At 33.8% G+C, this 13,147-nt stretch overlaps 1 protein-coding gene across 1 annotated transcript in view; it reads right to left on the reverse strand.

Annotated features, from left to right (window-relative positions):
- Positions 1-3,418: 3,418 nt before the first annotated feature.
- The window catches only part of itga11b (integrin, alpha 11b), a 91,062-nt gene continuing 81,333 nt past the window's right edge, over positions 3,419-13,147 (reverse strand). The window contains exons 29-31 of the mRNA XM_030136710.1: positions 10,266-10,379; positions 4,019-4,111; positions 3,419-3,937 (exon numbers count right to left, since the gene is read on the reverse strand). Of these exons, the coding sequence (XP_029992570.1) occupies positions 4,031-4,111; positions 10,266-10,379 (195 nt within the window). The 3' untranslated portion in view covers positions 3,419-3,937; positions 4,019-4,030. The remainder of the gene's footprint in view (positions 3,938-4,018; positions 4,112-10,265; positions 10,380-13,147) is intronic.

Below are 13,147 nucleotides of genomic sequence, written 5' to 3' on the forward strand. Positions count from 1 at the left end.
GTGGGTTGCTGATGGGCAGTAGAAAGAGTAGTAACAGTTATTAACTAAAGATGAAATGAGATGCTGCATAGTTCAACTATCCAGACCATACTCTTCCATTTTACAGTCACGGAAAAAATTATTAGACCATCTTTTTTTTTTCTTCAATTTCTTGTTTATTTTAATGCCTGGTACAACTAAAGGTACATTTGTTTGGACAAATATAATGATAATAACAAGAATAGCTCATAATAGTTTAATTTCAGAGCTGATATCTAGGCATTTTCCATAGTTTTCTTAATAATAACCAAAATCACTTCAGTTCTTACATCAATATCTATGGCATTGTACTGACAAAAACAGTACTTTTAGCCATTCCATGTTTTCTTTTCTGTCTGTTTTAGTCACATGATACACACAGGAGTTAGTACTTGATTGCATAACCCAGTGTTTTTTGATGACTTTTGATGGTCTAATAATTTTTTCCACGACTGTATGTGAACTGCCATAACATTATTACCAATGAAAGGGAAAGTGGTATTAAAATTGATTATCTCATTAAAATAGAACCTGTCAGTGAGTTTGATATGTTAGGCAGCAAGTCAACATTTAATCCTTCAAGTAACAGTAGGAATCTGAGAAACTGTGACAAAAGAGAAATTGTGAAGGGTCAGATAATCACATTCCTAAAGTAAACAACTGAATCTCAACAAACCCAGCGTCTATGTGACCATAACATTATTACCACCTGTCTAATATCATATAAGTTCCCCTTTTTCCACTAAAACAGCTGTGACCCGAAGCCTAGACTCTACCAGACCACTGCAGGTGTGTGTGGTATCTGGACCAAGATGTTAGCAGCAGATCCCTGAAGTTCTGGAAGTAAAGAGGTGGACCTACATGAATCAGATTTATTTATCCAACACCTCCCACAGATGATCACCTGTCCTGAGATCGGGATGTCCGTTCCTTAGTCTGTGATTATGTGCTGATGTATTGTGTGTGATTATATTGTACGTCGTTGGCTTCCTGATAAAACCTGCTAAGTGACATTTTTGGTTGGGAATAAAAACCTGCTATCTCCCCTATTATAGCTTCAAATTTCAGTCTCCTGTGAAAGTCGTTTACATTCCATCATAAGTACCAACATTAAAGGAACAGATATTTTTTGTCATATTTCACAGTTTCCTGTTATATAAGTAGTTTTTTGTTTCTCCTGTAAAATTTGCCAAAAGTCACATCGCAGGTTTTATCAGCAAGCCGACGATGTGCTGCTTTTGTACACGACAAACAAAAAGTTAAGGATATTTCTTTTTTTGGTCATTATTTTTGGTCATTTTTGCCATTTGTAAATAAAACTGTCGGTAACACTTTATAATAAGTACACACTATGAAGCATTAGTTAAGCATTAACAAATACTGAATTCATCATTTATAAAGCATATTTCTGATATGAATACTCATTAATATATGGTTTATAAGCACAGTTATAAAGGTTTTACTCATCATTAATAAGAACATTAGTTACGGATTAACAAATACTGAATTCATCATTTATAAACCATATTTCTGATATGAATACTCTTCGATATATGGTTTATAAGCACAGTTATAAAGGTTTTACTCATCATTAATAAGCTCATCTACAATGTGCTTAATGATTGTGTTGTCATACTTTATAAATTATGGATTCAGAATCAGATTCAGAAAATCTCTTTTGTAAATGCTTTAGATGGCATAAATAGTGCACACTTTAGGTGAGCTCACACCATAGACTTAATTAATGAGTAGTAAGTGCTTTATAACTACCTGAAATAATGAATTCCTGTATTAATAACTGTTTATGGGACATCTATTGGAAAATAAATGTGTGTTAGTATAATATACCTCCTAACATATTCACTAACTATTAGTATATGTTGGAATAGTGTATGTGCGAGCATAAATGCAAATCATAACTGGTTTGTAAGTGATGCAGTACTAAATTTTTAAACGCTGAATCCATAATTTATAAAGTATGACAACACAATCATTAAGCACATTGTAGATGAGCTTATTAATGATGAGTAAAACCTTTATAACTGTGCTTATAAACCATACATTAATGAGAATTCATGTCAGAAATAAGCTTTATAAATGATGAATTCAGTATTTGTTAATGCTTAACTAATGCTTCATAGTGTGTACTTATAAAGAGTTACCACTATGTCTTGTCATTACAAAAAAGTGTTTCAATTAAATTCACACACAAAAAGTAAAAAGTGCTGTGCAAGAATCCCAACTGAAAAATATAGCCCAAAAATTAAAAATATCCTTAACTTTTTGTTTGTAGTGTATGTTTGGCTTGTATGTGCTGTCTCTGTATGACTGAACTGATGCTTCACTGTTGTCTTTTATCTTTTTCCTCTTTATTGATTTATCTTGGCTCTTAGCTGTCTTAACTCTCTCTTTTTAATTCATGTGCTGTTATATATTGTTATTTTAGGGTGCCTATTGTCATCAGGCTGGAGACTACAGCAGGATACTAGCCATGTTGGCTAAAGCTGCCCTTTGTAGTGTTATTGATACAGTTAATTAATTGGGATTGTCCACAATATAATAAACCAGGGGTGTCAAACTCATTTTAGTTCAGGGGCCACATTCAGCCCAGTTTGATCTGAAGCAGGCCAAACCATTAAAATAACATAACAACCTATAAATAAAGACAACTCTAAGTTTTTCACTTTGTTTTAGTGCAATAAAAAAACACTAAATTATGAAAACATTTAGAAACTGTACTTTCACTAAAAAGATGTGAATAACCAAAAAAACTACAATTTCTGAAGAAAAATAAGTGCAATTTTCAAAATATTTTTGCCTTATCATTTGTACATGTGAATTACACACAATGTTACACAAAGATTTGGTAACATGCATTATGTTGTTAACATTTTGAAGTTCGGACCTAAAATAAGAATGATTTCGACAATATCATGTGTCAGATTATTAACAACTTACAGATCTGACCTAAAAATGCACAAAATATTTGCTAGAATATTGTTCAAATTGTACTTCATTTTCAGGTTTACATTTTATCGTTTATTTTATTCTTTTACTTGAGATCACACTGAGCTGAATGTGGCCCCTGAACTAAAAACAGTTCAACACCCTGGACTGTTCATATCTTCAGTATCATTGTTGCGCTGAGGGCCACAATTGAACATTTGGAGGGCTGGTTTTGGCCCACGGGCCGCATGTTTGACACCTGTGTAATAAACTAAACTCAATTTTTGGTCGGTACTATCCACTGCAGACCAGGAACAAACAACAGGACCTGCAGTTGTGGAAATGCTCTGACCCAGTCTTTATCTTTACAATGGACCTGGGCAAAGTCACTTCCTTATGTTGATCATTTTGCTGCTTCCAACACATCAGCTTTGAGGACTAAATGTTCACTTACTAATATATTAAACCCAGTAAAACAGACCAATGTAATGAAATAATCAATATTATTACCACTTCCATGTCAGTAGTCAGAATATTATGGCTGATCGGTGTATGTTTGCAACATTTCCCACTGTTTTGGTCACTTCTGACCTTTAGCCACACGTGCAAGTTTCACCAAAGGAAAAGTAATTCCTCACCGTACATGTTATTTTTTCTGCAGCTAGACCTTCATATGGTTAACAGCTCATTTCACAGAAGGCGTGGTCTCGTATTTACAGCTGTGGCTTATTGGTTTAAGCTAATGATGGCTGGAAACGGCTGCGGGGCGGGGCATCAGGGTCCCTGAGTGACAGGTGAAGGCATGTGATACATTTCCATGACCCTTATTATGTCACAAAGTTGCATATTTCTGAATTGTATTTGCCAGATTAAGGGTAAATTAACCCCTGACAGGCTGCTACAGCATGTTTCCACTGTTAGTCTGCACCACGCCTTAGGTATTGTTCCAGACCGTCTTAACACCATTATCCACCTGGAAAACAAATTAAATTAGGTGATAATTTGGCAACTTTACAAGGTGACAAGGATCAAATTAGTGCAGTATGTTGCCCACATTGCAGCGCCATTATAGCTCCTCCGTTGATTTCCCGTTGGCCACAGGCTGCTCTTCCTCTTCCTGTCGTCTCCGTCTGTTGAAGAAACCGAGCTGAAAGGAAAACAAATGTGTAAAAACCAAAATACTGCCTGTTGGTGCATGAACGTAGAGTTTAAAATACTGACAGCATGGTGTTAGAAGTTTCATTTCACAGATGATATTAACTGAGCTACGATGAATTAATCTGTGGTTTATATTAACCTTTAAAGGAAATATGTTTGTGGAGACTTAAATGAATTGTCCTCTACATCTAAGCTCTTCTAAGTGATTTATAATATCCTCTGCATTTTGGATTTGTCAGTGAAAATTTGGTATTTCTGTATATTTAATTTACTATAGACGGACAGACAGACACATTTTCGTTAACTGAAATAAATAAAAAGTATAATTAAAAGAAAAAACGATAACTAACTGAAACTGTATTGTGTGATTACAAAACTAACTAAGACATATAAAAATTATGAATAAAACTCCCTTCGTTTTCATCTTTGTCAATATCGGACTGGTATAAAATCGATTTATTTCCCTCAAGCAGTTTTAGCTGCTGGCACCATATGATATTTAACGGTCCTTCTTCACTTCTTATCATTTGTCGTTTAGAGTCGTCTTCTGGTCCCCACTCTACCTGGAAACATGGAGACTAAAGTTGGGAGAAAGCAGCAGAGTCCTGTCTGGGATTTATTTGAATTCGACAAAGAAGAAGAGAAAAGATATGAAAAAAACTAAAACTAAACTAAAACTAAGCATTTAGAGAATAATGAAAACTAATCAAAACTAGCACACCTGCTCTAAAAGCTAATTAAAACTAACTGAATTAGAGAAAAAAAAAAAGTCAAAACTAAATAAAACTAAACTATAATGAAAAATCCAAAACTATTATAACCTTGGTTGATACATGTTAATACAGTGACTAGCATTTAGTCTGTTATTAAATTGAAAAAAATAGATAGATAGATAGATAGATAGATAGATAGATAGATAGATAGATAGATAGATAGATAGATAGATAGATAGATAGATAGATAGATAGATAGATAGATAGATAGATAGATAGATAGATAGATAGATAGATAGATAATACAAGACATGTGGAGGGATAGCTCGGTAAGTAATGCTACGGTCTACGACAGGGGTCTCAAACTAATTTTCTTTCAGGTGCCACATTCAGCCCAATTTGATCTCAAGTGGGCTGTCCAGTAAAATAATAGCATAATAACCTAGAAATAATGACAACTCCAAATTTTTGCCTTTATTTTTGTGAAAAAAAAAACCATTAAATTTTGAAAATACTTGCTTTTATAAACTATCCAAACAAAAAAGATTTGAATAATCTAAAAAAACACTGAAATTTCTTAAGAAAAATAAGTGCAATTTGAACAATATTATGCCATCTTATCATTTCTACATGCGCATTATGAATCGGATCTACAAAGACACTACAAAGACACACTTCAAAATACTCCTAATTACTTTTAAAGCCCTGCACAACCTCGCCCCCAGTTACATTTCTGACCTCCTAGTTCCCTACTCACCCTCACGACCACTCCGTTCATCAAACATTAACCTCCTATCCTTCCCCCGCTCCAACTTCTCAACAAAAGGTGACTGTGCTTTTGAAATTCTGGCCCCAACCCTCTGGAATAATCTTCCCCATTACATCAGATCATCATATTCTATAGACGCCTTCAAGAGACTCTTAAAAACTCACTTTTATAAACAAGCATTTCATTAAATCTCTTCTGTTTACGCCCCAGTGAATTCATGTTACTGACTTGACTTCTTCCCTGGAGTCTCTGTGCTTTATCACCTCACAGGTTTTCCCAGGATCATCACAGGTTTTCCTAAGATCATCTCTGGACCTGCTGCTGTGGTCCTGCCTCTCTCCACCTTCATTGTCACCACTCACTTATCCATATAGTTACGATAGTGTTTATTATATTGTTCTATACATGTTCTAGTTCAGTTATCTGTGCATGCGTCTCCCCCTACCTCCCCCCTCTCCCCCAGTCTCTCTCTATCTCGGTCTCTTTTCTCCTCCTTTACTTTCTCGCTTTAACCCCAACTGGCCAAGGCAGACTTTTAAAGGGAAGTTTTTCCTTCCACTGTCACCAGTCATAAGTGTTTGCTCCTGGAGGATTCTGTTGGGTTTCTGTAAATTGGCTTAAAAGTTGATTTGATTTAATTTGATCTATCTCTCCTTTATGTGAAGCACTTTGTAACATGTTGTTTTAACTCTTTCGGTGCCAGAGAGTCAAGGGGCTAATAAGCCTTAAAAGCCTTAAAAGTGCCACAGAATTTTTCAGTATTTCGCGTTGTTCTTATAATATTCAAAGAATCCTGCAGGAAACCGCTCGGTAACATCCGGCGTGTTCTCCAAAGCCGATCTGATTGGCCCGCGGCACTTTAAAGGTTGTATTCGTAAAGCCGATTTAATCGGCCCATGGCACTGAAAGAGTTAAAAGTGCTATATAAATAAAGCTTTACTTACTTACTTACTTACTATGCACTTAGTAACAGGCAGAAAAGTGTTAAAATTGTGCTTAATTTTCTTTAGATATTTATTTATCCCACAGTGGGCAGTTCTGTTAATTGTCTCCAATATGGTGTCAATGGATCATAAAACAGTATACAAACCTCCATCCAAACAAACAAATAAACAAACTAGAAAAGCACTCGGAGAGCGCAGACCTCCAAGGCAGATCAGTCTCACACACACACACACACACACACACACACACACACACACACACACACACACACACACACACACACACCCCAATCACCACCAAAATTGAATCATTTGTTTCTTGTGCCAGTATCAACATTTCCTGAAAATTTCATCCAAATCCATCCATAAGTTTTTGAGTTATCTTGCTAACAGACAAACAAACCCCACTGAAAACATAACAAAACACACAGACATTGACATTTCAGACATCATCAACAAACACATACACACACTGTCAGTATGAGCAGCTTAAAGCAATCCTAAAAATAAACCAACATTTTTAATATATTTTTAATAGACTGAATCCCTGTACACATCCACTCACTGTGTAAAACTCCATTTTGCACTCTGTACATATTACAATGTAAACCCACTGTAAATCTCGACCCATTGTTATCCTCGTCTCTAGTCGAATGTTTGTTTATATTAAGTCTATGTGTAAGTGTGTTTGGGTTTATGTTGAAATTGTACGTCGCGAGCAAAGAAAAACCGAAGCCAAATTCCTTTTATGTGTTCACATACTTGGCCAATAAAGCTGATTGTGATTCTGATTAGTACATATGTGTGCAGCAGCATACAACATCTTAGGAGAACAACAGATGACAAATTGAATTTTTCAGCAAAATGTATCATTAACTGAACATAAAAGCATCTACTTCCACTGTCCTTTGTAAAACTACATTGGTTTTATTGGTGAATCTATGTTGTGTATGAAGACAAAAGTCTGTGAACATCTAAAAAAGACAAATCCGATGTTGCTGAAAAGCTGAGAATCTGTATTTCACCTAAATTATTTCAATTATTTCAATTGATAGGATCAGTGGCTCAAAACGCATGAATACTTTTATATCAGCAGATGCTTTTGGTCACCTCTGTTTGGGTTTTTACAACAGGATGACAGTAACTTAGTATTTGAAGACCTTGGAGCTAAAAAAGAAGTCACAAAAAAGTCTGTTAAAAATATTTATAAGGTGGGCTTAGCTAAACAAATACAACAGGTTTATATGCTCAATTTGAATTGTCCAAAAATCAGTACTTTTAGCACCAGGGTCTTCATTTCCACTTAATAAACACAAGGGCATGGTCAAGCAGTTATGTAGGGTAAAAAAATAATTCAGATAATAATGAGTCTGCCTACATTTACCTGGTATATAAGAGTAATACATGGATGGAAAGGGTTTTCCTAGTACTTTGAGGCCATGCAAAGACATTTGTCAATTTCAGCCATTTTCACTGAAATCTTTGTGAAAATCAAAAATTGGCACATTTCTCAACTAGGGATGTAACGATTACTAGTATAACAATAAACTGTGGTAAAATTGCCAACAGTTAGTATTACCGTTTAAATTCTAATTATCATGATAACTGTGTTTGATTACCGCACTTTTCCGGAGAAAATGCCTTTATAAAGATATGCTTTAATGTCAAATATTTGAGTATAGTTTTAATTTATTACAATTTTAATTTTATGTACCTAATATTTGGAACCAATATTCACTTTTAAAGTCTTTGAAAAGGTTCGTTAAACATCTTTGTGTTATTTATGCAATAAATTATATACATTTTTCAAATCAGATTTTATATATTTTTTTTGTGTTTTCTGGCCTTTAATGTTGATATCATAGGTTAAAGTGAAAAAATAATAGCCAAACATGGGTATAGTAAACATTTGTTTATATAGTATATAAAGGCAAAATCAAAAGTACTGAAAAACAACCAAAAAAGGCTCAGACAACTAAGGGTTAATACTTGAATGTTTCTGCCAAGAGAAAGTGTATTGTGCCAGTTACTTTATTTGTTTTTTTCTTCTTTTTTTGTTTTTCTTTTCTTTTTTTTCCAAAATACAACTTGGTTAAATTATTTCAGTGTGTGTATCAGTACTTTTTGAACATTTTGAGCACAATTTCAACAATACCACGATAATAATGATAACCGTGATTAATTTGGTCACAATAACCGTGATATGACATTTTCATATTGTTACATCCCTATTCTAAACATTCTCAAAAGTTGCTGTTTTTACTTGAAGTTGCCAAAATTAACATTATCATAGTGTCAGGTATATTGTTGACTGCAGCTCCTGCAATTTTGGTGAAAAAAATTCATTGGTCTGGGATTAGGGGATATCAATATGAAGGGAAGTCTGGTTATGGAGGGTATATTCTCAAGTCCTCGAGGCTGGTAATCCAAATTATCTGTCAAGCACAAATGATATAATATTATCCCAATATCATGCTTGGAGTGAATAATTATAGATAACAAAAAATCATGGGAAGGAATGCTTGTAGGACTCAAAAAAGAGTTTGTTCAAGGGGCTCTTTGGAAAAAAGGATTCATAAGGTTGATGACAAACAAGAAGAAAACTCCAAGGCACTTTCTTTAAGTTTTAAAATCCCTTTATTCTCATGGCATGGTCATATATATATATATATATATATATATATATATATATATATATATATATATATATATATATTATATACTGTTTATATATGACCATGCCATGAGAATAAAGGCATTTCAATGCTTAAAGAGAGTGCCTTGGAGTTTTCTTCTTGTTTGTCAAGTATAAATAATGTTTAAAACCTATAATCATTAAGGTTGAGATATAAACCAGTGCTCTCTTGGGCAAGTAAAGTATGAGACAAAAAATGTAAATATGGACATCAAATATAGTCTTTTAACCCTTTCATGCATAGCGGTCACTCCAGTGGACATCTATTCTCCAGCTGTTCTCTTGTAAATTCATGGGTTTTGTTGTTTTAGTTCCATATCAGCCACACACAGTGGATACTTATGCACCATCCTATAATAAACTGCAATTCATACCGTTACTGTAACTTTCCTGTTGTTGATAAACCTGATCTGAAGTAACATATTTGAGTGTAAATCAATTGCTAATTGTTATTAGACTGTAATTAACAAGTTTTTTTTTTTTTGTTTTTTTTTTTAACAAAAAGTTGTTGTGTTTTGTTGTTTTTTGCATATTATTTGAGTGAGTAATAACTACTATTATAGTGTGTTAAATGTGAGAAAACATCAGATTAGCAACATTAAAAAAACATTTATTTCATAGTTTCCACATCGTATGACAGTAAATGCATGTTTCTTTGCTTCAAAAATTAAACGCATGGTGTTCAGCTGAGTGGACATTTTTGCAGCTCCATGAAAAATAGGTTCATAAAAATAAATAAATAAATTCAATCACATTGTTTTTTTCAAGCCTAAAGAGGAATAAAACCACTCAGGAAAAAAAAAAACTCAATTAAGGTTTGCATAATTCATGCATGAAAGGGTTAAAACAATGAAAATCAATCGTCTCTCTCTCTCGCTCCCTTTTTTTTTTTTTTGTAGACGTCATATAGAAACAGTAAAGTTAGTTTTAGGACTCTCAAACAGCTACAAATAACAAAATAAGTCTATCTTAAAGTTTTTTTTTCACCAACATGTTCAGTGTCACATTGTGTGCCTACAAACCTTCCACAGGGCCAGGACCAGTAATGCCAGGAGCAGCAGACCTCCCAGAGAGCTTCCCAGAATAATCCACACTGGGATGGTGTAATCCTCCTCTTTCCTGAGCTCCAGGATTATCTGCAGTTACAACACACTCATATCATCCACAAACATAATTTAATATTTTTTCCTTTGAATGTGTGACAAATATTAGAGTCCTTTATTAACCCATTAAGACCCAGTTCTACTTCTGTGGCAAAATATTTTTTTTCTCTTTACTCAATTTTTCTTAAACGACTTATCACCATTTCTTATATATTATCCTCTAAATTTAGCATTTTTCAGCAAAAATCAGGTATTTTCCTATATTTAATTCACAGATTATGCAGATGATCATAAAACCTCAGTGACTTTTTCAGCAAAGATATCAATAAATGAAAGTAAGCACAAGTGTTTATAACCACTGTCATTTGTCAAACTACAAGTAGTTTTGTTGGTGAATCAGTGTTGCAGATGATGATGTTTCCATGTTCACTACAGAACCTCTGAACGTCCAAATGGGTCTGTATTTGACCTACATTATTTCAGCATATTAGTAGGTTTAGTGGTTCAGAAGTTATTAAACATTTTAGAGTAGTAGATGATTTTGGTTGCAAGTAGCTGTTTGGGTTTTTGAGGGTTAAAATACACGAGATTATTGCTTGTGTTAAAATATACAGTCATATCTAAATGTTAACCCATAAAAACCCAAACATCCACTGGCAACCAAGAGCATCGAGTGATCTAAAATGTCTAATACCTGTTGATCCACTAATCCTATCAATACAAGTAAATAATTGGTGTAAAATACAGTTTGTCGTCTTTTCATGGTCATCAGATGTGACCCATTTGGACGGTCAGAGGCTCCGTAGTTACCTTGGAAACACCGTCATCTTCTACAACATTGATTCACTAGTACAACCCGTAGAGTTGGATCAATGACAGTGGATAGAGACACTTGTTTTATGCTCAGTTAAAGTTATATTTGCTGAAAAAGTAACTTTTTTTCAGTTTTCTCTGTTTCTGATATAATAACCTATGAATTTACAATGAGTTTTCATAAACATCTGAATTAAAAGTAGGGAATTAAATATAGGAAAATACATAATTTACAATTTAAAAAAAAAAAAGCAAAATACAGAGGGTAATATTGTAATAAATGGTGATAAATCACTTAGGAAAGGTTAACTAGAGACAAAAATCATTTGGGAATGACCAGAAAAGTAGCACTGAGTCTTTATGGGTTAAAATAACATAAATAACTTACAAGGGAAGGAACCTGATAAAAGATTCCAAAAAGTTACTGTTAAATATGTATTTAATCACTAAACAGACAACATTAAGTTTAAAAATATATATGAGTAGGAGTTTTAAAAAGAATAACTCCAAGATGAATTTCTTTTCAGCCAAATATGCATTTAGAAGTAAGAAGTGTTTTTATATCACTGAAAATTGATATTTATAGTATTTGAAAAGGAAAAAGAAAATAATGGGGAGTGTTTCTGTTATTTTGTCCAAAACTGTTTTACACACATATCAGCTTGGATTTAACAAAAAAAAACATACTGTTGAACTTTGTTTCATTAAGCAAAGTGGCGTGTAATATGCATTTCTGACAGCAGATGGCAACAAAAGTCTATACCAGATATACATGTGTTAAATCTGTATCTGGGACGAACAGATGGTGGTTTTAGTCAATGGAAACATTACTAAGACTGAAACTAATTACTGTCTGTTGATTAATCCTTCTTTAGATGTTAAGGCATTATCTGCTTATTAGTCAGTTTTCCCTCTGATAATAATATGAGTCAGAATATCTTTAAAAGGTCTTAAAAAGTTTATTAAGACATGTCTAGGTCCAGGTATTAAAAGTTATTTATTTGTCGCATGGCTCTGACTGGGGTTGGACTGGAACTCGGTCTAGCAGAGATAACTGCTGCTGCTGCCAGATTTATTGGCATTTTTTTTAACTAAACCAACCATTTTTGTTATTTTTCTGACTGGGCTTCTCCTGTTGTGTTACAGGAACCGGAACCACCTTACATGTGTGTTTTATTGTGTTTGATTTGCTTAGAATTAGTCATGTGTGTTTGTTAAGTGACATATGGTCTACAGTGGACACTAACCTCGATGACAGTGCCCACACTAGTCCTTCATTGTTTATTTTCTCACTTGTTTTACTGCATTAAATTCACTGTAGACTTTTATTTCAAGTATTGTCAATAAAATCTTGGATAAACCAGATCCAAACTAAATCTTTCGGATGAGCCGCTCTTAATCTGTGGTTATACAGAACAGCCTGGTGGCCTTCATATGAGTATATGTTACAGCAAAGAAAAATCACAATAATCTGAAAAATGACACGTATCCACTGTTGATTCTGTTTTCTCAATTACAATTCTCAATTAGACAGACTTTAGTAACATTTAGTTTATTTAATTAGCAGCCTTAACCTTTGACCTCTGGACAGTACCAACTGTATAATTAGTTCATCCTTGAATTTAACTGAAAATTCATGTCAAATCTAAAGGAATTCCTTAATGGCATTCCTGATTTGTTTGCATTTATTGTATGTTTATTTTGGACAGATATGAAGTTACAGTGAAAAGTGATGATGTTTTTACCTTTTCCAAAATCTTTCCAGTTTGTCTTTGCATCCAAGAGTGTTTGTATCAGATTTTGTGGCATTTTGTCCAAATGTTCCTGAGATAATGTGGTTTAAATATAATGGAAACTGAACAGACTGAAAGACCTTTTAAAGATCTAGAAAATAATTGATGTTATCCTACTATATAATGCACGTTTCAGCCCCGCCCCACATCCCTATGTCCTATCGATGCGTGATTGATGTTGCAGCACGGGAGAGC

Source organism: Sphaeramia orbicularis, chromosome 6 (genome assembly GCF_902148855.1).
Source record: "Sphaeramia orbicularis chromosome 6, fSphaOr1.1, whole genome shotgun sequence".
NCBI classification, from domain to species: domain Eukaryota; kingdom Metazoa; phylum Chordata; class Actinopteri; order Kurtiformes; family Apogonidae; genus Sphaeramia; species Sphaeramia orbicularis.